The sequence below is a fragment of the Anthonomus grandis genome, chromosome 4 (genome assembly GCF_022605725.1).
Source record: "Anthonomus grandis grandis chromosome 4, icAntGran1.3, whole genome shotgun sequence".
Taxonomy (NCBI): Eukaryota; Metazoa; Arthropoda; class Insecta; order Coleoptera; family Curculionidae; genus Anthonomus; species Anthonomus grandis.
The window spans coordinates 25,436,888-25,460,185 of NC_065549.1; the positions used below are offsets into that span (position 1 = coordinate 25,436,888).

General features: G+C 30.3%; 1 protein-coding gene across 3 annotated transcripts in view; it reads left to right on the forward strand.

Annotated features, from left to right (window-relative positions):
* Positions 1 to 17,441, forward strand: part of LOC126735629 (uncharacterized) — a 54,434-nt gene extending 36,993 nt beyond the window's left edge. For 2 of the 3 annotated variants that reach the window (XR_007660480.1, XM_050439688.1), the window contains one exon: positions 16,971 to 17,441. Coding sequence is in view for 2 of the 3 variants with exons in the window: in XM_050439688.1 (XP_050295645.1) it covers positions 16,971 to 17,338 (368 nt within the window). In the remaining variant the exon portion in view is untranslated. Of the gene's footprint in view, positions 1 to 2,140; positions 3,554 to 16,970 lie in introns of those variants that run through there. The other variant, XM_050439690.1, reaches the window with a different exon arrangement.
* The last annotated feature ends 5,857 nt before the right edge of the window (positions 17,442 to 23,298 follow it).

Here is a 23,298-nt window from a genome sequence, read left to right on the forward strand (position 1 = left end):
CTCAATCAGATGGCTTGATGTCTTTTGGTGTTTTATCGTATTTTTTAGAAGATTTATTTGATATGAGTTGCAAATTCAGCATTTCCTGATATTTTGCTTTTTTTTTCTAAAAATTAATCGAACAATCCATGCATTTCTAAAAATTCTCATTTGAAATTGGACCAACCATATTTTCCCTTCTAATTTTGTCATATAAAAAATAAAAATTTGTAAAAACTATTTCCAACAAAATGTTCCAATTAGCATAATTTTATGATATCAATTAATTGTTACAGCTGACAAATGATAGGGTAGGTCAATTTTTCTTCTTTCTGTTGTTTTTTTTGGATTGCGTTTTTTGTTCAAATTTCCCACTAAATGTTTCTCTTAAAGTAACTGCTTGGGTAGATTAGCACTGATAATAGCTCAGCCAGTATCTTATTTTTTTAACTTACTGTTAGTTCCAAAGTAACGTAAGTTAAAAAAATAAGATACTGGCTGAGTGTAAAGTTTTTTGTTTCGTCCCAGCTAGTACAGATATATAATACACCTGTAATATAATGGTACTTTGGCGATATTAAATCTCTCGCGCGATGTATTTTTAATATAACATAGATAGATAATAAGTAAATTTCACGTAATATACAATAAAAAATCACACGGGGTTGCAAGGGGGCAAGCAAGAGTTTCCTTGTTTTAAAATTTTTTTATTTTCCTTGATTTAAAAAAATATTAAAATATTTAGTTTTGCCTCAAAAGTTATTTAAAGTCATACAACCGTAATGTCATAACGACATTTTTCGTAGATACTGAGTCATACTGATGCTACAGATAAGTCATATCTGTAGCATATCATATATGTAATATTTTAATATTGGATTGTAATAGGATTAATAATTATCTGTATGTTGGGAACGAGTTGCAATCAAATACATCTAGAAAATCAAGACTAATAAATTGCAAAACAATTCGCTACGTAATATGCTAGCTTGGGTGGTGCTGAATTTTTTTGACAATACCGTTTTATTACTAACTAAAAAAGTAACTTTTATAATGGTATTAAACTATAATACAATAATGTATATATCGATAAATTGACAGATTATCTGAAAAATCCAATTGAATTTGAATTTTTATATTTAGGATCTATGATTTTTAATTATCTGTATCTTCAACTAAACGTTGAGTAGAAAAAATATTAGTTTGGTCCATAATCATTGTAAATATTTATTTAGGTATTAATAAATTCTTAAGTAAAGTTCCCCATCTTGTAGTAGAGATAATAGTTATTAGCTGATGCTTCCTCCCGGAACACGTTTAAAATTCTTCTAATTCGAACAAAATACTACCACAATCGGTCTGTAAAGAATTTGTTATAATTGGATTGCTAATTGGTATATATTTTGTTGTATATATATTTATTGTTTTGCATGCTTGCTCCAGTGTTGCGTATAAAAATCTTATTTTTTCTTTTCTTTCTGCGCCCAGAGATAAGTCAAACATGTCCGATACCGGTGTCTGCCAATCATTTTACATTTGCGGTATACATTTGATGAATGTGGTGCAAAAAACTCGTATAGTAAACGCAGTTCAATACATATCTACTTCTTGGAAGGTAATCTACCCGAGAAACCCTGAAACTGACATAAGGCATATTTGGAAAAAATATTGAAGACATATATTTCGTACTGACGCGATGGACAAAAATACAAATTTAAACATCTGAAATCCTGCATCTTTTTATTAGCACGTTTTATCAATAGGGTGGTTCATTAGTAGTTTTATTTTATATTAGAAACAAAAATATACAGAGTGCTCAATCGAATTTTGTAAAATTAGTCATTTTAAATTGCTTTACAATGAGCCACCCTGTATGTTTTTAGTATTTCCTTGCATATGTTTTTAATCTAATTATGCTTACTGTGTGGGAAGTCAAGTTATATTTTATTGAATCTATGTGACTTTAATACTTTTGAGCCACTCTACCTAAATCTTTTTTTATTATAAATAGTGAATTATTCGTATAATCATTTTCGGTCTCTGTAAATTTCGTGGTTCACAATTTTTGACAAATTATGTGTTTTTTCCCACATAGGTAAGTGTAATTGGGTTATAATTATCTGTTTCCCAGGGGTCTAACAAATAATGTTTTAATTTTCAGGGAGAAAAAAGAATGACCCCGTAGCCGATGGAAAACATAAAAAACAACTTCTAAATGAAGGAATAATTTTCTTAAAGATCACTGCCATTATTGCCGGGATAGCTCTTGTGTTGACCATACTAGCTGTTCTTCTGGGAGTGAAACTGATATTTCTGAAGAGTTTTGTAGGCATTGGTTTAGCGATTTTCTTGATGGTTAAAAAGCTACACAGTAGTAAAGAACATCATGCAAGCTGGAGTTAGACTAAATCTTCTTTTAAATAAAAAATCGGAGGGATTTATACAGGGTGTCCCTTAAATAGTGGTAAAAAATTTAACAGCAGATTCCTTTTAAAAAAAGGATTTGGTTAAGTTAACTTTTTCCTCAGATGACTGACCCTATAACTTTTTTGTGTTTGGCATAAATAATTTTTTTATTAAAAATATGTATTGTGAAAACAGTTTTGCTTAAAAAAGGTACACTTCCAAATCTCGTTTCGATTCACCCTTTTCGAGAGGTTTACGTTTAAAGTTTTTAATGCACTCGAAAAAAATACATTCATAACCTATTTAAATTGCTTTATTACTTCGAATGATTAATAAAATAGATAAGATAAATTTAAAATAAAAATTATGAATATTTACCAGTAAATGATCAGCATGACCTCCATTTGCCTCAATACATTTTAAAATTCTTCTACTGAAAGATCGCCAAATCCTAAAAAATAATTGATCATTTCGAAATTACTTAACAGCTTTAACATTTTACCATTCTTTTCATATATCTATAATGGGTTAAAGTCTGGGCTTCGTGCAGGCAAAGGTCTTCGGCTTTGACGTCATATGCTGTAAGTAACAATAACTAACAGAACTAATAATAAAAAGGTAATAAAAGGTAATAGATAACATTACTACCTGTGTGAGTTTGAATAACCACTCATCAAAATAACTGACAAGAACATAAATCCTGAGAGTGAAACTCAAATTTATCATAATTCATCTTGTCAGGCACAGCCTACTTAGCAAATATTTTAACCTGGAGTAGGAAAATAAAATGTTATCTTGAGCGCATTGAAAACATTTAATCTAAGTATATCGAAAAGGGTAAATCGTAGCGAGATTACTATTATTTATGGGAGATCCTGTATCTTGCACTATGATATTGCCTGATATGTCAATGTTAGATTATTAACACAAAAATTATTATTGAGTTGATCATAAAATCTGCATAACAACTTCTCAAAAGAAAATTCGCTCATCGTGTGTTTAATGCATTTACGTGTCCTTTCACATTGTAAAAATAGTTATTTCTTTATTTTAATATTGACAAATTTGGCCCGAAAAATATCTTAATATTAATTTATTATTTATCTGAAGTATGAGAAAAGTTAATGTATAATTATCACTATTTTTTAAAACTGTGTTGTGCATAGGGCATCCTCAATAAAAAATAAACGTATCTTAAAAAGAAATAGAAGAATTTTAATTAAGTTTGTTTGTTTCCAAATGTAATGTTAAATACGAATACTTACAGAACATTGTGTGCCTCTAAACCGCTATTATTATGCTTAAAAAATGCTTCTTACCTGTTACAATTATGTTGCCAATTGCTATTGACATTTGTCAGGTTCAAGCAGGTTTTTTTTGATATTTGACCAAGATAAATTCTTTAAGGCTGCGACTATACTTTTTAAAGTACAAAGGGTTAAGGGGTTCGATAAAGTAGCTAATTAAAGCTAGACTGTATAGTCGTAAACCACTTCGGTCAGTTAAGTTAACTCTATATTTACATCAATTAATATAATAAGCAACAGAAATTCATAGGCAAGCGTATGTAAAGAGAGAACGCCAATGCCATAGATAAACAGTTTATAGGGGTTAATTGACCAATTAATAGGGTTAATTGGCCAATGCTTCGCCTGAATCCCCACTTCCGCATAGCGCTGAGGGGACAATGAAATGAAATAGGTCTCAATTATCTCGTTTATTTTAAGTCAAGAGTGTAGTTCGTACACAGAAAACAGACCAAGGATAGAAGACAAACCTCTGAATACAGTTCTGCGCAATAAAACGCCACAAAAACGGTGGATGCGATCCGAACTAGCAAACATACCTGTAAAAATGTATACCGGACCCCTTCACCAAATATGGAGAAATGAACATTAAAAATCTGTTGAAATAATAATAGACAATATTAATTATTTTCCCCATGATATTTCAATCAATATTCAGGTAACCTGAAGAAATATTATTACATTTCTTTTAGAATTTCAGTTTACCTCCGAACATCAATTGAAATATTATAGAAAAATTAATTTTTGTTGCCTATTATTATTTCAATCAACGATCTGAAAAAGACATAGCAAAAACATAAAATTCAAATATAGAAGTTATAGAACTAACAAAATATTTATTAAAACAAGTAAAAATCTTAAAATCAATAAGTACTACATAATAATATGCATTTACACGGTATTATATTTTAAATTAAAAAATATGGAGGTGAATTTTCGACTTATCTTTTCTTGGCGACCTTTTGTAAGTATTGTCTATTTTGCATTATGTCTATGCCAAATACATAACATACTACGAAATAACATACATGCAGAAAAAAATAGTTGTCTCTGATATGTATCAAAAAACGTACATGTATACGTTTCTGTGATTTCACGAATAATAATTTATTATTGGTGAAGATGGATATTATAATATACATCATTTTATAATGAACTTGTAAGTAGGACTATTAATATGTTTTCATTGGTTTTTAAAATCTGTGGAATTGACATATTTTTCGGCAATACCTATTCTCTCTTTGTAAGATTTAATTTTTTTTTCCATTCCATATATTTCACTCCTCCAATATGTTAATTTGGTATATAATTTTTTGGCCTTTAGTGTCAACTCAAACGATGAATATTTAAACTTTTTAATGAAAACCTTCTTTTTTCAAGACCTAAAAACATATTTTTTAAATATTCAAATAATGCATTTGTTTAAGGGAATATTAATAAAATTGGCAATAAAAAAACGAATAAGAACTAGTGAGGAATAAAATAAATAAATAAATAAATATAATAATAATAAATGAATTTTATAAAATAGATATAATAAATGTATACATATTATTATGTAAGTATACTCACGTTTCTTAGCAGATTCCTTTTTTCTTGAGGCATTAGGTACAATTTGTAATGGTAATTTTTCAATATCTATTTGATTGTTGGAATTTTCTATTATAGCAATTATTTCCATATAAGATGAGGTATTTTCTGGAATATCTTTTTGATTTAAAGCATATGAGGATTTCTCATCAGCTATTTCCATAGGTACTTTTAAGATATTTTCTACCACATTAGTTTGGCTGATAGGTTCTAAAAGATTAGTAACTTTAGAACATATGGACCCATCGACGAAACCTTTAAAAAAATTATTATATATTTTTAGATACATATGAAGGTCTAATAATTTTTTGGTGGGAAGTGCTAAAAAATACTTTTGGAAAAAGGCAATAAGTAGTACTTGTTATTTTAACAAATGTTAAGTAAAATGAAAAGGTTTTAATTAAAATATAAACAAAATCCAAATCTAATTGAAACATAATTAGGTATCAAAATGCATTAATTTAAAAGCATGGTCGACGTCTTCTCAACGTTAATTTCAAAAATAATCATTTCAATAATTATAATATTAATTAGTTAATGTCATCATTAGTTAATAATCATTATGCAAAACATATATTTAAGCCATTTCATATATTAGAAGTGACAAAAAATATGCAGAAAATATCAAAAATGTATATAAATATATTCTATTCTGAGTTTTGAAGAAATCTTACCTTTTGCATAATATATGCCATTTATTATATGTCCTTTATTGCTTAATAATAGCTCAACATTATAAGCACCATACCCTAAAAAATAAATATTGCTTTAAATATAAAGTTGCTTCCCAGATGATATAAATTAATGTAAATAATTTTTACTCTCAGAAAATCAAGATGTTAAAATTAATTTATTTTTATAAATAAGATCTACATATATAAAAAATCTTGCAAAAAAATGTTTTAAAGCAAATTAAAATGATATTTTGAACCTCTCCTAACATAATTTAATGAATCCCTATATAAAGTTGATACCTAAGCCAAAATTTTATTGTTTTGAATGTTTTAATCCACATCTCAAACTCAGGATTAAGTCATATCACTCTAAAAGATATGACTAATTTTTTTATAAAGTACCTACTTGATGCTTTATCATCTGTTTTCAAGTTTAAAATCTATAGCTTTTCATATTTTTTAAAATCAACTAAAGACAGATCCATTATCTTGAATATTTGAAAAGCTGCTCTCGGAAACAACTATTTAAGGTAAGTATATATTATGTAAGCCCCCAGTTGAAGATGCGGGGTTTAAATTATTTTGTTCCCCTCAGCCAAAAGGTAATATTGAGTACAAGATACAAGCAATTTTCACTTTTTTATAAAATACTTTAATGCCCAATAATCAAAAATTTATTTTTAATAACTCAGCATTCTGTTTTATTAGTATAAAAAAGAAAAAAAAACAGTTTTTAAGGTGAATGTTTTATACCCAAAGCCCCCAGTGGTAAGAGGACTGAACTTAAGAATTTGAAAGATCTTTTGCTAGTAAAACATAATTTTCTATTTAAAAAATATAATAGTAATATCATTCTATATGTAGATATATATAAGTAAAACGTGGAAATTTTAATTGCAATAAATTCAGTCTGGAAAACCCTGTTCATTGAAAAAAAAATAAAAAAATATGGGTCCCAAATTTTAGGTTTGCCACCAATTTAAGGAAAAAAATTAAATAATAAAATAACTTACATGAGTAGATAATATGTAAATCTTACTAAATAAGATTTACATAGATATTCTTTTAATAGTAATTCATTCATTTACTTACCTTCAATGTTAAGAGTAGGTATTGCTGCTCTTTTGAGTCCTCTCTTACTGGTTGGCACTTTGCAGTACTCTTTAAAGTGACAATCGCAAACATAAAAACGATTATAGATTTGTTCCAAGGATAAACAATGATAATTAGGTGGATTAATAATGGAAATCCATACATTGTATATTTCTGGGTCATTTTTTGGAAATTTATGCCTCTTACTATCCTGATTCAGACACCCAGCTAGGTACACAACATTTTTTTGGGTGTGACTATGGAGCAGTAGATAACATGATTATTTATAGAGAAACTAAAATTTTAAAACCTTAATATTAAAATAAAAGAGAGTATATAGAATCTTACCTGAAAACTAGTTCTTTATTAAACAAATAATAATAGTTTTGTAAATTGCAACCCTAATCTGGAAATTTACCACAGGTTACAGCACTATAATCTATTCTATAATGTCCTGTTAGTTTGTTTTTTTTAATAATAAAACAACACAAATTGTCACAACAGTATATAATAAGAAACTAATCACTATTCACATAAAAAGAAAATCTATTATGCGGATAAATATCATAAACTCGCACAAAAATATGAATTCTAAATGTTTTCTGTAATTCCCAGCCAACTACCAGGAAACGAAAAGTAAGCACACTTTTTTGCATATAGTGCTGCCATCTGTCAGTCAAAATAGAAAACAGAAAATAAAATGGGACAGTGTTACTAGCGCCAAAGTGGACGCGATCCGAACCTTTTCCGTGGCGCAAATCCCCATTTATGTTTTTTTTCTATTTTCCTCTTTGTGTTCTGTAGTTCGTAAAAGACCAGTAAAAGAAACGCTATCATTATCTTTCATTTTAACTTGGAACTTATTACTTTGGGACTATTTATTTATTGCAAGTTAATAACGTATTATTGCTAATTAAATGTATTTCCGCAACCGAGGCCTGAGTTTGCCAAACGTGTATAGAATATAGATAGGATTAAGACTGTCAAAGATATTATACCCAATATTAATATAAACAAAGATAGTCCCGATAGTCTTATATTATTATAAATATTTAAAATAATATTATAGTTTATAATTATAACATTATATAAGTTTATTATAAGTTTATAGTTATAACAAACTATTATAACCTTTTGCTATTTAGCCATTTTACACATTTTATTGTTACATCAAACTTCAATAGTGAGCAAAGTGATATTTTACACATGTATAACTCACATTGATTCACACTTAATTTTTAATACACCACAAAAGAATATAAATATACAACATACAATCTATATACAGGGTGTTTCACTAGGCGTGAATCGCCACTATATCTCAGGAACTGTCAATCTGACATCATTGCAATATTTTTTGACATTATAAAAATGGCTAAGAGAAAATGCTGGAAATAATTTTTGAGTTCGAAATTTGGTGACTAGGGGTCTTAAAAAGTCAATAATTCAACTTTAATTTTTTCCGGAGAATGTCAGCTTAAGGTACCTTTTTTAACAGAATTAGAAACCTTGAAGTATTTTCCATCATTTTGGTCAAAAACTTATTGGCGTAGCGACCTTCATAAGGTAGGGGAAAGTAGTGAAAGTCTAATTGTTTAAATGGCTTTAACTTTTAAAAGACCTTTTTAATTTGCGCTTGTCTAAAATTGAAATGTACTTACATTTAATTATTGTATCCAGTAGTATGTGAAAATTTTTAGTAATATTGGTAGGAAGCCTCATTTTAATTAAAAACTGTAAGTTTAATTTTTTCGCAAAAATTTACTAATTAAAATTTATTAATAATTTTGATAGCAGAATCAAAAAGTAGATCAAATTTACTAGAAAAAAACATGGAAACCGCAATCGGCTATCTTTATTAGTTTTCGAGGCATTACCAAAATAAACATTTTTGACACCCAAGACGTGTAGTTGGCAATTATTGGGTTTCTTTTGTTTATTTAGCACCTCACTTCGCAGTTTATTGAGGTATCGGACTAATCCAAATTATGTAAAAATAAGAATTCTCCTAAAACACCCAATAAAAGACGAGAAAGACAATTCCAATTTTTGAAAAACATAAATTATTACGTCAAAAACCAGGAAGAATCGAAAAAAATGTCTTCAAAAACTTGGAATAAAAGTGACGAACGTGATGACATTAATAAATTGCTCACAAGAGCTTGAAAGAATTAATTTTTTTTCTAATTTCCAGGAGATGAAAAAATCACGTCGAAAGTCTGGAAAACGGGAAGAAATATTTGGTTCCTGGAATACTCAAAAAAATCCTTTTAAGAGCGTGTTAAAATATTTTTTTATCTGACGTTGAATTTATACTCCTAAAAATTACGTCAAAAGTAAAAACGAAAAAAATTGAATTCTGGGAAAATATCGTAAATTAGATCAAAGACATTAAAAAAAATCTTTCCAAAAGCCTGGATTATATCCGATTTCTGGCAGATGTAAAATATTATATTAAATATCTTTTCTCTCTTGGGTCCAAAATAGAACAAATGTAATCCACTTATTATAAATAAAATAAAATAAAAAAAATATATTTATCCTTTTCTAAAAATACAAAACATATCAAAAAAATTTCAGACTAGTTCGGACGCTACTATGACACACATAATACATATATTTTTCAAAGGAGGGAAAAAAGTAAACTCAAAGTCCAAGTCTCATAAATCAGCGTCTATTAAAGGTTACGCGTTTCGCCGCATTAGGGCATCATCAGACCTAAATAAAAATATCAAAATTAAATGATACGGAACAGAACGCTAATTAACAGAAAAGATATACCTATCGAAATTTAAATATAATCTTTGATGATTGATTATTTTGAATTACATATATTTTTATTCGCACATAGCAAAAGAGGAACGGCGAAATAGCGGTCATCGATAACATGATACTACTTTAGGGAATTATTAAAATGTTATTATTTATTTTTTTATTTTATCTATTCAATTCTTCATTACAAAGGTTCAAAAGAACATGCGTCAATCACAAACTTAATCTAGGTAAACAATTATTAAAAATCCTTATAAACTAAACAGAACGAGTAATATCGAATCCTAAATGAACTTATAAATAAAAAAAAACAATACAAACTAAATAAGTACCAAACAGACTATTTATTCATACTGTCAAATTAAATCTAATAAAATTAAAAGTCAAATTAAATACTACCAAGTTTATTCATACTGTCAATTTCTTTGGTAATTTATTAAATGCCTTGGACGCCGCAAAAATTGCGCCCTTTTCGAGTAGGACCAAGTTCTTTGCGAAGTAATGACTGCAGATTTTCGCAGATATTAAGAGCTCATAGAAATAAATCGAGTATACTATCATAATACGGTGCTTTATAGACAATGATACTGAAAACCGGCTCCGTCGTCTAGTTTTCTGATCATTCGTTTTTGAAAAACCAATAATCGCTTCAGATCAGAAGAGGCCCTGGGGTTTGTAATAATTGAGTGATTATTTTTAAAATGAAAAACAGTAGACTTTTCATCGTTTTATAATAATCCGTTTTCTTTGCACCAGTTTCCAAAATTTATAGAAACTTCGTTGCAGCTAGAGACACTGATATGATTGAGGTGTCATCCACAAATATACACATATATATGAGAGTCTTGACTACTTAGGTGACTAGATAGATCGTTACAAAAAATAAGAAAAAGTGGTGGGGTAGGACAGTACATGACAGTATCTCGTGGTAGTTAGTGTAAATGCTGCCTTTTTAATAGATTCCGAGAGTTTCTAAATTTTTTTGAATCTTTAAATTTGTTGGAATTTTTTTATATCTGTTCTTTGCTGTAATCTGGAGAGCGGTATAGAGACAGAAAAAATGCAATTTATATTTTTGAGTTTAAACTCACATGCACAATATTCAAAAGTTTGTTCAAGTCAATCGAGATCATAATAGACGGGTTTTACCTTAAAATCTGATCTTGCAAATAAAGCAACTACCCCGCCACCCAAATGAGACCTACAAAAAAAGAGTACTTAAATAAAAATCTTCAAGGGAAAATGTTTTTAATTCAGATTCGGTGCACCAGTTTTGACAAAAATACCTGGACTTCAAGCTACTTTTTACCCGCGCTTCTCATATTAGCTTTGCTCGCGGTGACAGTCCCCGACAAAATCATAGTTACTTCGCATGCGCATTGTTAAAAATAGCGTTCACGACGACCAGTCCCGAACTTCTAGTTCGAAATCCTGCCGTTCGCGGATGTTTTGTTACTTGTTTTGATCTGTAACTAGTTCAATCGATCCTTGGACTCTCATTAGAATTTTGAGTTCTGGACTTGCGCAGTAGATCTTTAATGACATATTTGATGTATGTCGACTATTTATTCTTTTTATGTTTTCTGATAAGTGGTGCTTATTTTATTTAATATTTAAATTTAAAAGCAATAATAGTTTCTGTTACAAATAATAATTGCTTGCCTACTGTTTTTATTAGTTTTATGGATAGTTTGTTGCTTAAGTAGCAATTCCTGCTTTAATTCAATTGATTTTGTTCTAGATTAGTTGTCCATGATAAAATTACTACCATGATCTAACTAAAGCAAAAACCTTCTTAACTGGTCTTACTGGTTCATCTATAAATATAATCAGCACATCGAGACTAGGAAAAACAAATAAAATGGCCACCAGTCCTTCCGGCTTATCCTAGATTCCAGTGAAACTATTTTTAAGTCATTAACTAGAAAAAAAACAGAGAGATCGAAGCGTAAACAACTGAACAGCGTACAGAGGTAAATGCTCTAAAAACGAGCTTAAAGAGAGACAGTGAAATGGAGAATTTGATATTATCCTTAAGTATGCGAATGGGATTCCTAAGCTTTAAAGAAATTACTTCTGTAAGTCATCAACTATTATTTATCTCTACTAGTATTTTTTTTAAATGTTAAGAGGCTCTCGTACAAAACTTCTTTTTGAAAATGTATCTTATTGCCAATATGACATCTTATAGTCTTCTGAAAGAGATAACGAAACATACTTGATAAGTGATATACATAGTTCGAAATTACAGATGTTCGACTATAATATATACTAAAAAGATAGATCCTCTCACACTAGTATCCGTCATAGGGGGGCAGGGTCTTAAAAATAACCAGTAATAAAATTTTAACTGCAACTATAATCCTTGTGTCCATAAGCTTTGTATCCTTGGGTTGTCCTTCCTTTTTATTCTTCCTAGCAGTATATGGATCAAAGATGAATTGGCATTAGTAACAAGTCCTTTGATTGGCGGTTCAAAAAGTGAAATTGAATCCATTCAAAGATCCAGTCCATTGATTTTAAATCAATGTACATGAGCTATGACCATTTTTTTATCCCAGTTTGAATGGGACATATTATCTTAGAACAGATCTCTAAGTGATATGATCAATATATTTTAGGATATTGTTTATGTATCAGTTCATAGTTTTGTTCCCTTAAAGTCATTTTGAGCTCAAGAGTTTTCTATTTGGTTTTCCCAGGACCTTAAAGAAAAAATTATAGAAAAAAACACATAAAAAATATCAAGTGAACATTTACAGACCTGTAAGTATATTGAGCTGCATACCTAAGGTCTTTGAAATTCTAGTATGTGACTATCTCTCCGCAAATTTAAAGGACTATTTCATCAATTAATAGTTCGTATTTTTACCCAATCGTTCCGCTAAGCTAAATTTACTAACCATTACTGGTTTTCTCTAAAAATCATTGAAAGAAGGATTACTATATACACTGATTTCACTAATGCTTTTAAAAGATTAAACCATAAAATTCTAACAAAAAAAAAATGGTATGAGCTTTTAGGGTCAGCTTTTAGAGTGGTTGAAATCATATCTTACAGAAAGGATTCAAATTGTACGTATTTAGAGCTTTCTGTCCACTGAAACCAAGATGTCATCAGATGTTCTACAAGGTTAACACTTAGACCCTTTAGTCTTCAATGTTTACGTAAATGATTGCTTCTTGTTTTATGTTTACTTTTTTCGTACTATTTGCTGATAATGTGAAATACAATATTCTATATTTAAAATTCAAAATCAACATGACTACAACAAACTTCAATCAGACTTAGAACTAATAATGGTATGATCAAAAGGAAATGGAGCTTAATAATAATAAGTGTTGAGGCTTGACTTCCAACAACTCTCCAAATCCGTGGCATGCACAGAGTCTTACTTCGTTCTATAACTTACTGCGCCCTCATTCTCATGCCCCTGAACTCACAAGTAATATGACTTCATGTTCTCTCTCGGCAAATTAAATTAAATCAAATCATTCCTTCCAAGTCAACTCACATCGGACTAACTATGATCGGAACTTTACGTATCTTAATTATGTTTGTTTTTTTGTGATTAAATGAAAGCTCCTGGTTAAACTTTCATTAATTGTTATTTATATATTTTTTCTTGTCGTTACCTTTATTTTAGTTATACTTTCTAATATTTAATCATTATAAATAATCATTTATAACTTGGTTCTGTGATACCTAGGTTAGGTCTAAACTATAAATGTTTGCATTATTTTGTTAATTTTCTTTATATTAGGCAGTAGCCACTTGATAGATAAATAAATAAAGCAAAGCGACAGACGAAGTTTAGGTTTTTTTATTTTTCTATCATGCTTGTACAGGGTGTCCCAAATTCGAGGGTGACCATTGGGATCTCGGAAACCGTAGAGTTACGGGGTCGGTTAAATAATAGAAAAGTTGCGCTATTTGGAGCTTAATAAAATGACGTTTAAAAAATTTTAAAATTCCGGATACTTCCGGAGATATCCAAAAAAAAAACGAAATTTGTCAAAATCGTTTTTAACTTCTACCGACTTTATTTAAAGAGATATCGGAAAACTAAAAACAGTTTTTTATTACCACTTTTTAGAGCATTCTACAACATCACACAAAAAAAATAGTCCGACGTTTCGTTTTTTTTTCGATCATCATCAACTTTATTTTTTCTTATAAGCACCATATTCGATTTTCTCATTTTTAAAAAGTATTTTTAATTGCCTTTAAAATGAAATATCGCACTTGCATTTCCGATTAGTCCTTCTAGTACTTCCCATAAGAACTTAATGGGATTATATCAACGGGATTGGTTAACAAGTTTATCTGGGAAATTATCATCAACTCTGTTTTATATATGAACCAAAGTTATGAAGTACCCTGTATTCAATTGATACATTTTCATTGAATTGGTTTAAAAAAAACTATATCAAATACAGGGTATTTTATAGCTTCAGTTCATATAAAATCAATGTATTTGGAAATCCCATTGATATATCTTTCTCTCTTGCACTCATGGAGTTCTTATACGAAGTACTAGAAGGAGTAATCGGACATGCAAGTGCGATACCTCATTTTAAAGGCAATTAAAAATACTTTTTAAAAATGAGAAAATGCATTATGGCGCCCATAAGAAAAAATAAAGTTGATGATCATCGGAAAAAAAACGACACGTCGGATTAATTTTTTTTTGCGTCATGTTGTAGGACTTAAAAAGTGGCAATGAAAAACTTTTTTAGTTTTCCGATGATCTAAATAAAGTCGGTAGAAGGTAAAAACGATTTTGACAATTTTCGATTTTTTTTTTGATAACGGAAGTATCCGGAGTTTTAAAATTTTTTAAACGTCATTTTATTAAGCTCTAAATTGCACAACTTTGCCTTCATTTAACCGACCCTGTAGCTCTTACGGTTGCCGAGATTCCAATGGTTACCCTCGAATTTGAGGTTTTGGGTACTTTTACGGGATATCTCCGTTATTTTTAGAGATAGAGAGTTGCGGTTTTCGCAATTTTCGACACTTTTCATGCTACTTTTGCGTGAAACTAAAGATGCCGTCAACAAAGTTTTCGAAGCCCTTTTAGTTTTTAAGATACAGGGCATTTTTGAAAATTTTGCATTTTGGGACCCCCATCGTATCTCCGTTATCTTTAAAGTTTTTGTAAAAGTAAAAACTCATTCTTATAGATTTTCTTCCGTAGAATCCAGTGGTGTAGATATATATTTTTTTAATAGTAGTTTTTAAGTTATAACCCAAAATTATGTTCTTTTAAACGCAATACCCTGTATATTTATAATTTATAATATTGGCCTTTTTTTGCCTTTTTAAAAATATATAACAGTATAGACTGATTTTCAAAAATACGCAAATAAATAACAATGTTCTAAATTTAAATGATCAAATTCATAATCTAATGGGAGGCCATGGCTATTTAAACAAGAAACAACAAAAAATATGTTATCTGGTCTGATGAATGCTTTTTTCAAGTGCGGGCATTTTTATTCGACATAATACTCGAAACTGGCATGCAGAAAATAGACATTTAATATTTGAAAGGGCACAACAAGGACGCTTTCATGTTGGAGTATCCTGTTTTATTTTGGGAAAACAAATAGTATATCGAATTTTTGAAGGGGGTCTTACAGCACGTAGGTACCTAGACCTACTTGAGAAAGCTATTCCAGAACTTCTGAAAAATATCCCTATAGCCCAATATAACACTGTCTACCTACAATAAGATGATGCCCGAAGTCATAACTCTGGGCGAGTAAGGGCATTTCTTGAAAATAACTTTGCTCAAAGATGAATACGTATCAACTGACCTATTAGATGGCCTCCACGGTCTCCCGATCTCTCAATTTAAATTTTTTTTTATGGGGGTATATACAAGATCAAGTGTATAGAAGACAATGCAATAATCTAATAGAACTTCAAGACGCAATTCATTTAGCATTTCAAAGGGTTACAAAGATGTGCCAATTTTGTATCAGAGAATATGGTGGTCATTTTGAACATTTCTTGTAAAACTGTTGTTTTGTTATATGGTTGTTTTCTTATAGTGTTTATTAAATTTATATATTTGGGTTTTATGTTCTTTTATTACAAAAAAAATAAGAATGATGCAATTCCCCATTCGTCGTTATTAATTTATAACTTTTTATTTGTCTATTATTGTTATTCATGGCCTACTATTAAATTATGAATTTAATTTAGAAAATTGTTAGTTATTTGCGTATTTTTGAAAAAAGTCCATGCTGTTATATATTTTTGAAAAGGTAAAAAAAGGCCATTGTTATGAAATATATAGGGTGTTCCCTTTAAAAAAACATAAGTTTGGGTTATAACTCAAAAAATATTGATTAAAAAAAATATGTATCTACACCACTAGATTCTACGGAAAAAAATCTATAATAATGAGTTTTTACATTCACAAAAACTTTAAAAATAATGGAGATATGATAGAAGGTCCCAAAATGCAAAAATTTCAAAAATACCCTGTATCTTAAAAAATAGAAGGGCTATGAAAATTTTGTTAGCAGCATCTTTAGTTTTACGAAAAAGTATCGATATATTTTTATACATTATGGGACATTTCCGAGTGTTACAATAAATTTTATTGTGACACTTTTATGGTTGGTGCAACATACTAATTAAAATTTCATTAAACCTGTTATCCTTTGGATCAATTCATTTAGATACATATCCGCTTTTTCTAATAAAAGCATCCGTAGTACTTAAGTTGATTTAGGTGGTCAAATATGTTAAATATAATTTCACTAAAAGAACTATTTCTAAGATATCTTATTAAATCTATTAAATTTACTTTTAATCTAAAATCATTAAGAATAATTTTGATAATGAGATATTATGTTTATTGCTATTTTAGTATATTGCGTATCAGAAAAAAACCTAATTTCATAGAAACAATTTTCCCAAAAATTGACCCTTTTCGAGGTGCCATCTTTCTCCTGTAAATAAAAATCATTATAAAAATCATACAATTAATAGGCAAAATAAACATCGATTATTTTCATATGTATCTTCGGATACACGATCCTTAATTATCCATAGTATCACAGACATGACGAAACAAATCAACAAAAATTTGTCTGGTTATATCTGCGATAATAATTTTTTCTTTATTTGCAGCCCGAGGACATAAGAAAAAAAAGCATGAAGGCCTTATCAAAAAAATAATCAGGACGGTGAAAACTGGCATTTATGCACTCGTGTTTGCCATAAAACTAATCACTGTACTTATGATGTTCAACTCATTCGTAGGCTTTAAAATGTTAATGGTAGCCATGTGGGGACTGGCATTATTTGCAGTGAAAATATGGATTCTCCACAAAAATGGAAACGAGCCAGTGGTAATCCACGAAGATGTTCATCATGATCACCATTACGAAGATGAAGGCCACTATGAACATTTACCAGTTGATGACTGGCATGCGCATAGGAAAGCCTACTCTGCTCAAAAACCTTCATCTAGTTGGAATTCGTGGCTTGATAAATAGAAATTTTTTCAAGAAATGCAGCGGGTCAAGACGTAAAAGATTTAATTTATTTTTAGATTAAGATTGTGTAAGTAAAGCAAAATAAAAACAATTTCTTGATTTTTGTGGAAGGTTTTCTTACTTGGAAAATACCTACGTTATATGAGGTTAAGTATCTTCGTCCTTGTTCTTCTCCATCGTAGTAGTTTATTTTCCTGAATATAATATATAGTACACTAATTGACTCGGAGAAATAAGATCAGAACCAATTAAGTTTTTACTACTACTCGAATTTTTCCCCGTTAACTTAAAATCTCTATTGAACTATGGCAGTATCTGATAATATGATACAATTTAGAAAAAGAATGCCGAACGTGCATTATTTATTGGTTTAAAATAATGTCTTACGCTTTGGTTGGTCCAACTGGATTCTGATAACCCGAACGAAGCCTTTTCGAGAAATTTTAAATTGATACATTACTGGTAGAATAGTGGTTAGCTATTAGTTGTTAGTTTACTCTTGACAAATAATTAAGTTATACAAAATAAATTGTGTAAGTAACGTTTTACTGTTTCGTTTAAGCTTGCTTTCCAATCCACGTCTCACGGTCACAATGAATAGAAATCAAAATTTTCATTCATATGGTATATGTCAAAAAAAAACCCAAAAGCAGCCACTTGGCAAATTTTCTAATTATCACTCAATATCTGTGAAAACACAAGTTTTCTAATAGCGAGTTAAATTCAGATATCGACGAACGGACTTTTAAAAAACATTTATTGATACAAAAGGGCCTTAAAACTAGGTGAACAGAAATATGAACAGCAACGGTATTAGCCGAGGCTTTGACACAATATTAATGCTAACGATATATTACAAGCGATTTCTTAAATATAAAAATAGTCCTAAGCTAAGCATTTTATAATGTAATATAAACAATTAATTGTGGTTTGAGGATATGTCTCCTCCACCCTCAGTTCTGCCAACGTCCTCGTTGACAAGTCTCTGCAGGATTCTCAAAGGGATGGCCTTCTTTCTTCCTTGTTTTTGCCAATGGTAGATGATGAATGCTAAGCAGCATAAAAGGATGATTGATATTGTCGTAAGAACATAATTGTGCATTGGAACATGTTGTGCTAGGTCATGGAAATGTATTGGTTTGATGATATCTTCTTGGATTTTCTTAGGATTTTAAAGATGTCTAATTTCTAGATTGATTGAATTATTGGTGTTTGGGACTTTTATAATTTTTGGAATTATGACTGAAATATTGTTGATGGCTAATGAGTATTTGTGTTGATTAATTATTACGTCACATTGACTTTGAATAAGGTTGCAGTCTTGGAGTATAATCTTCTGAAACTGGAAGCAATCTTCATAAATTGTTTCAGGGCTTTTTGTACAAAATAGAGGAGCATTTCTATAAGTTAAGGTATGTACCTTAAAATTGTTTAGAACAGTGGCATACTGATAATTTTTGGGTAAAATACATCCATTGGCAATTGGTCCAGAGCAGATCCATTGTGAGTTGACTTCTTCGCATTGGCTATACCATAGTTCGTTGCAATAGTATTTACTAGGACTTATAATTAATTTTGATTCATTATTTGGCACAGGATAAACTAATTCTAAATTACATACATTTTGTTCAAATATGGGTATCTTAATTGCTAGAATTGCCATTTCATTTAAAATTAAAAGGCCGGTTTTACAGATTAAGGTTAATTCCGATAAATGCTTAATTGGCCATAGTGCATTTTTAGGATAGTGAACTTTTAAGTATTGCCATATTTCATTGATTTGTTTTAATATTAAAATTTCGAGATCTAAAGTTTCTAGGTGTCCAAAAGATAAAATACGTAATATTTTTTCTAAAAATTGATTTAAGATTTAGAAATTTCATTACGTATGTTTTTCGAGTTCTCGTTAATCGTGTGAATATTATTTTTAAACGCTTGCATTATATTTCCTGCGAATGAACTAAGGTCGTTGATTTTGTGCATAGACTCAAGCTGATTAAATTTCAATATTTGCAAATTCTGGGTAATAACCTTTAGGTCATTGTTATCTAAGTTTCCTGTAATGAACTTGATACCACTTCCTAGGTAGTTTATTAAACCTCGTTTTTTTCGATTTTGCATAATATTTAAGTTATTTTCGTCTAATACATTTAACTTTGCGAAAGTGTCATATGTATCATTTAATGCTTTATAAGTCAAATAAAATTGTGATTTAATTAAAATACTATTTTGATTATTTACAGAGGGTTGCATAATTAATAAATTGGTAAATAATTGGGATAACGAATACTTAAGGCTACTTATATTAAAGGGTATATATGTAGTATGATTTTGACTTATTACTAAAGAGGGAGCAACTTCTTCTATATAATATCCATTATTGTGGAGTTTGTGCACCTGAAGTGCTTGGCAAGGGCTCGTTTGATTGAGTAGGGCCAGGATCAGGGTCGGGATCAGGTGGCTGAAAAGGTATAGATTTTTTTCTAAGTCTTTTGATTTTTCTAAGATGAGTAGATATTGGTTTTTTCTTAGCGGTACCTGTTATTTTATTTTTGTCTATTTGAGATACTTTAGGGGTACGTACTGTGGGTTCATTTTATTTCTAAGGGTAGTTTTCTTATATACCGTATCATCTGGGAGTATTTCTGGAGGTTTTTCTGTATTTTTATTTTGTTTTTGAGTATTTGTAGCTTGCTTGTTGTAAGCTGTTTTATAAATTTGTTCGTGGAATGGTAGTAACTCTTTTTTTCATCTGTCATTATATTGCTCAAATAAGGTTAGGTCGTTATCGATGGTCGGTTCGTTTACGTAAGGGCCATATAATATGGAAAAGGGCGAATGACCTGTTGTCGAGTGAATACTTTGATTGTAGATTAATACTGCGGAAGTCATGAGATTTTGAGGGGTTTCATCGGGATTTTGCATTTTCAGAATTCTTAGTTTTTCTAAAAGTGTGGAATGCAATCTTTCTACAGGACTGTTGGAGGAACAATTTCCTGGAGTAGTGTAATGAACTTCTATACAGAAAAGTTGACAGAATTCTTTGAATAAATTATTTTGAAATTCCTTACCCTGGTCTGTGACGATTTTTAAGGGGGTGTTATGATGTGAAAAGTAATGACGTAGTTTGCTTAAAATAGTAAGGGCGTTTTTATAAAATAGGCTTGGGCATATTTTGAGAATGAATCTATTATTGTTAGAAACTGACAATTTAAAAATTGGAAAATGTCTAAGTGAAGTGTCTTAAATGGTTTTTCAGAGAGCAAAGGTCCTTCGTAAGCGATTTTGTAAGGGTGTCTTTCATATTTATTTTGAAGGCATATTTCACATGAATTAATAAAATTAGTTATCGAATCTCGTAGTTTAGGCCAATAATATTTTTGTTTAATATGGTTATATGTTTCTGTTATACCGTTATGGTTACTTTTGTGATAATTGGCTAAAATTTCCTTTTGTTGAGTCTGGTCAGTCACGTCAAGGACGTAAGTACTGGCAAAAACTAGTTTTACGGTTGTATTTAAATTAGAAAATACTTGTCTTCGAAACTCGAGTTTTAATTCGTCATTTTTAATAAATATAGTAAAGGTAACATCTGGTTTAATTATGTCCTTGATAATTTTTAAAATGTGTTGTTCCTGATTTTCTTTTGAAATTTTTACAAAATGGTGGTTTTTATTAAAAGGTTTAGTGTAGGTGTGTTTAAATTCATCGCCGTAGTCGATGACAAGACGATTTGATGCATAATTGAGGGGTAATTCTGATATTGGGATATTCTTTCCTTCTGTATCATTATTGGAGTGTGCAGTGACGTCAGAATCGTCGTCGTTTGCGACAGGGTTAACAGGGTTTGAGATGTTTTGGGCTGGAGCGTCTTTGTATCTTTCATTAAAGACAAAATCGGCTAAGTCAAAATCGGATAAGTTGGCAACTGTATTGTCAACATTTGGGACATTAGACTGTGAATCGGCATCATTTGTTTCATGAGTGTTAAGATTAATGCGGGACAGAGCATCTGCTACTAGATTCTCTTTTCCTTTTTTATAGTGAATTTCGAAATTGTATTCCTCTAGTTTTATTTTCCAACGAATTAATCGGGAGTTGGGTTCTCTGATTTTTGAAAGCCAATCTAGGGGATTATGGTCAGTTTCAATTAGGAATTTTTGGCCATATAAGTATGGACGAAAATGTTTAGTCGAGTCCACTATTGCGAGAAGTTCTTTCTCTATAGTTGAGTAGTTTTTTTCTGCCGAATATAGGGTTCTTGAAAAGAAAGCAATTGGGTGGTCATTTTGCGATAACACACTGCCTATGGCTATGTTGGAGGCGTCGGTGGTGAGTTTAAAGGGTTTTGTGAAATCAGGGTATTGCAAGATAGGGGAATTGGATATGAGTTCTTTGCATTTTGAAAAGGCATTTTTATACTCTAAATTTTCTATATCAATTTGAGTATTTTTCCGTAGACATCTCGTTAGAGGAAAGGTAATTTTGGCGAAATTTTTGATAAATCGGCGATAGTAGCCTACAAGCCCTAAAAAGGCTTTAATTTCTTTCGGATTTCTTGGTATCGGGTAACGTTGGATTACTTCAATTTTTAAAGGATTGGGTTTCATTCCCTCGGAGGTAATGATGTGTCCTAGGAAAGCTACCTCTTTACTCAGGAATTCTGAATTATCAGGCTGTATTTTGAGATTAACTTCCCTTACTTTTTTAAATATCTGACGTATATGATATATGTGTTCAGATAGGGATTTAGAAAAATAACTATGTCATCCATGTAGACAAAACAAAATTTGTATAAGTAATCACGGAAAACTTCATCCATCATACGTTGGAACGTAGCGGGTGCATTTTTGAGGCCGAAGAGCATTCTGAGGTATTCATAGTGGCCATTGTTGACAGTAAAGGCCGTTTTTTCAATAGAATCGGGATCCATTTCTATTTGATGGAATCCTTGGGCGAGATCTAGGGTCGTGAAGTACATGCATTTTCCGAGATTATCTAAAATTTCATCTATTCGGGGAAGAGGCCATTTTTTTTCTATTGTCTCGTTGTTAAGGGATGTATAGTTAATCACCATCCTATGTTTCTGGATGCTTGAAGCATCGGGCTTTTTTGGGACTATCCACACGGGTGCGGAATACGGAGATATTGAAGGACGAATTATTTTGTTCTCTAGTAATTTCTGAATTTGGGATTGTATCTCAATATTCATTAGAGGGGGATGTCGAAAGGATTTTACATAAATAGGTCTGTCTGTTTTAGTTCGAATTTTATGTTTGGTTTGACTGGTAAAACTGAGGTCACATCCTTCGTGATACATTATGTCTTTGTATTCATGACATAAAGGTAAAATTTTTGATTTTTCGAGAGGGGTTAAGTGATCGAAACGTAAGATGTTTTCAGGGTTGAATTTTTCTAAAATTGGGTATGATGGGTCTAGTATATCAAATTGATCTCGGGGGATGACTTTCATCCTTTGATGAAAATTTACGTGGACGGTAGGCGTGGGGTTGGGAATAGTGCAAAAGCCATTTTCAACTTTTACTAAACTGTTAGGTATAATATGATTTTTTATGTCAAACGAGGGCAAAATAGCGACACCATTTTCGAAATTTACTGGTATTTTTAAAAAGTTATTATTAAAGTTGTGTATCGGATGCAAGAGGGGTTTATTGTAAGCCAAAGAGAAGGGTATTATTATATTTTCCAATCTAAGGGTTTTGCTTTCATAATCTAGCAAGGCTTTTAAGTTTTTAAGATCTTTTGATCCTATTAAGGCATCGAAATCGTTATGCCAATTCAGTACTCTTTATACCTAGTTCTTCTAGTAAGGAAATTTTTAAATTTTTGGTTTCTTTATAAGTGTTCTTGCATGCGGTTACTTCGAAAGGTTCGATAAATATTTTGTCGGAATATTTGTTTGCAATTTTAGGAGATATGATAGAGTCAGAGGCACCGGA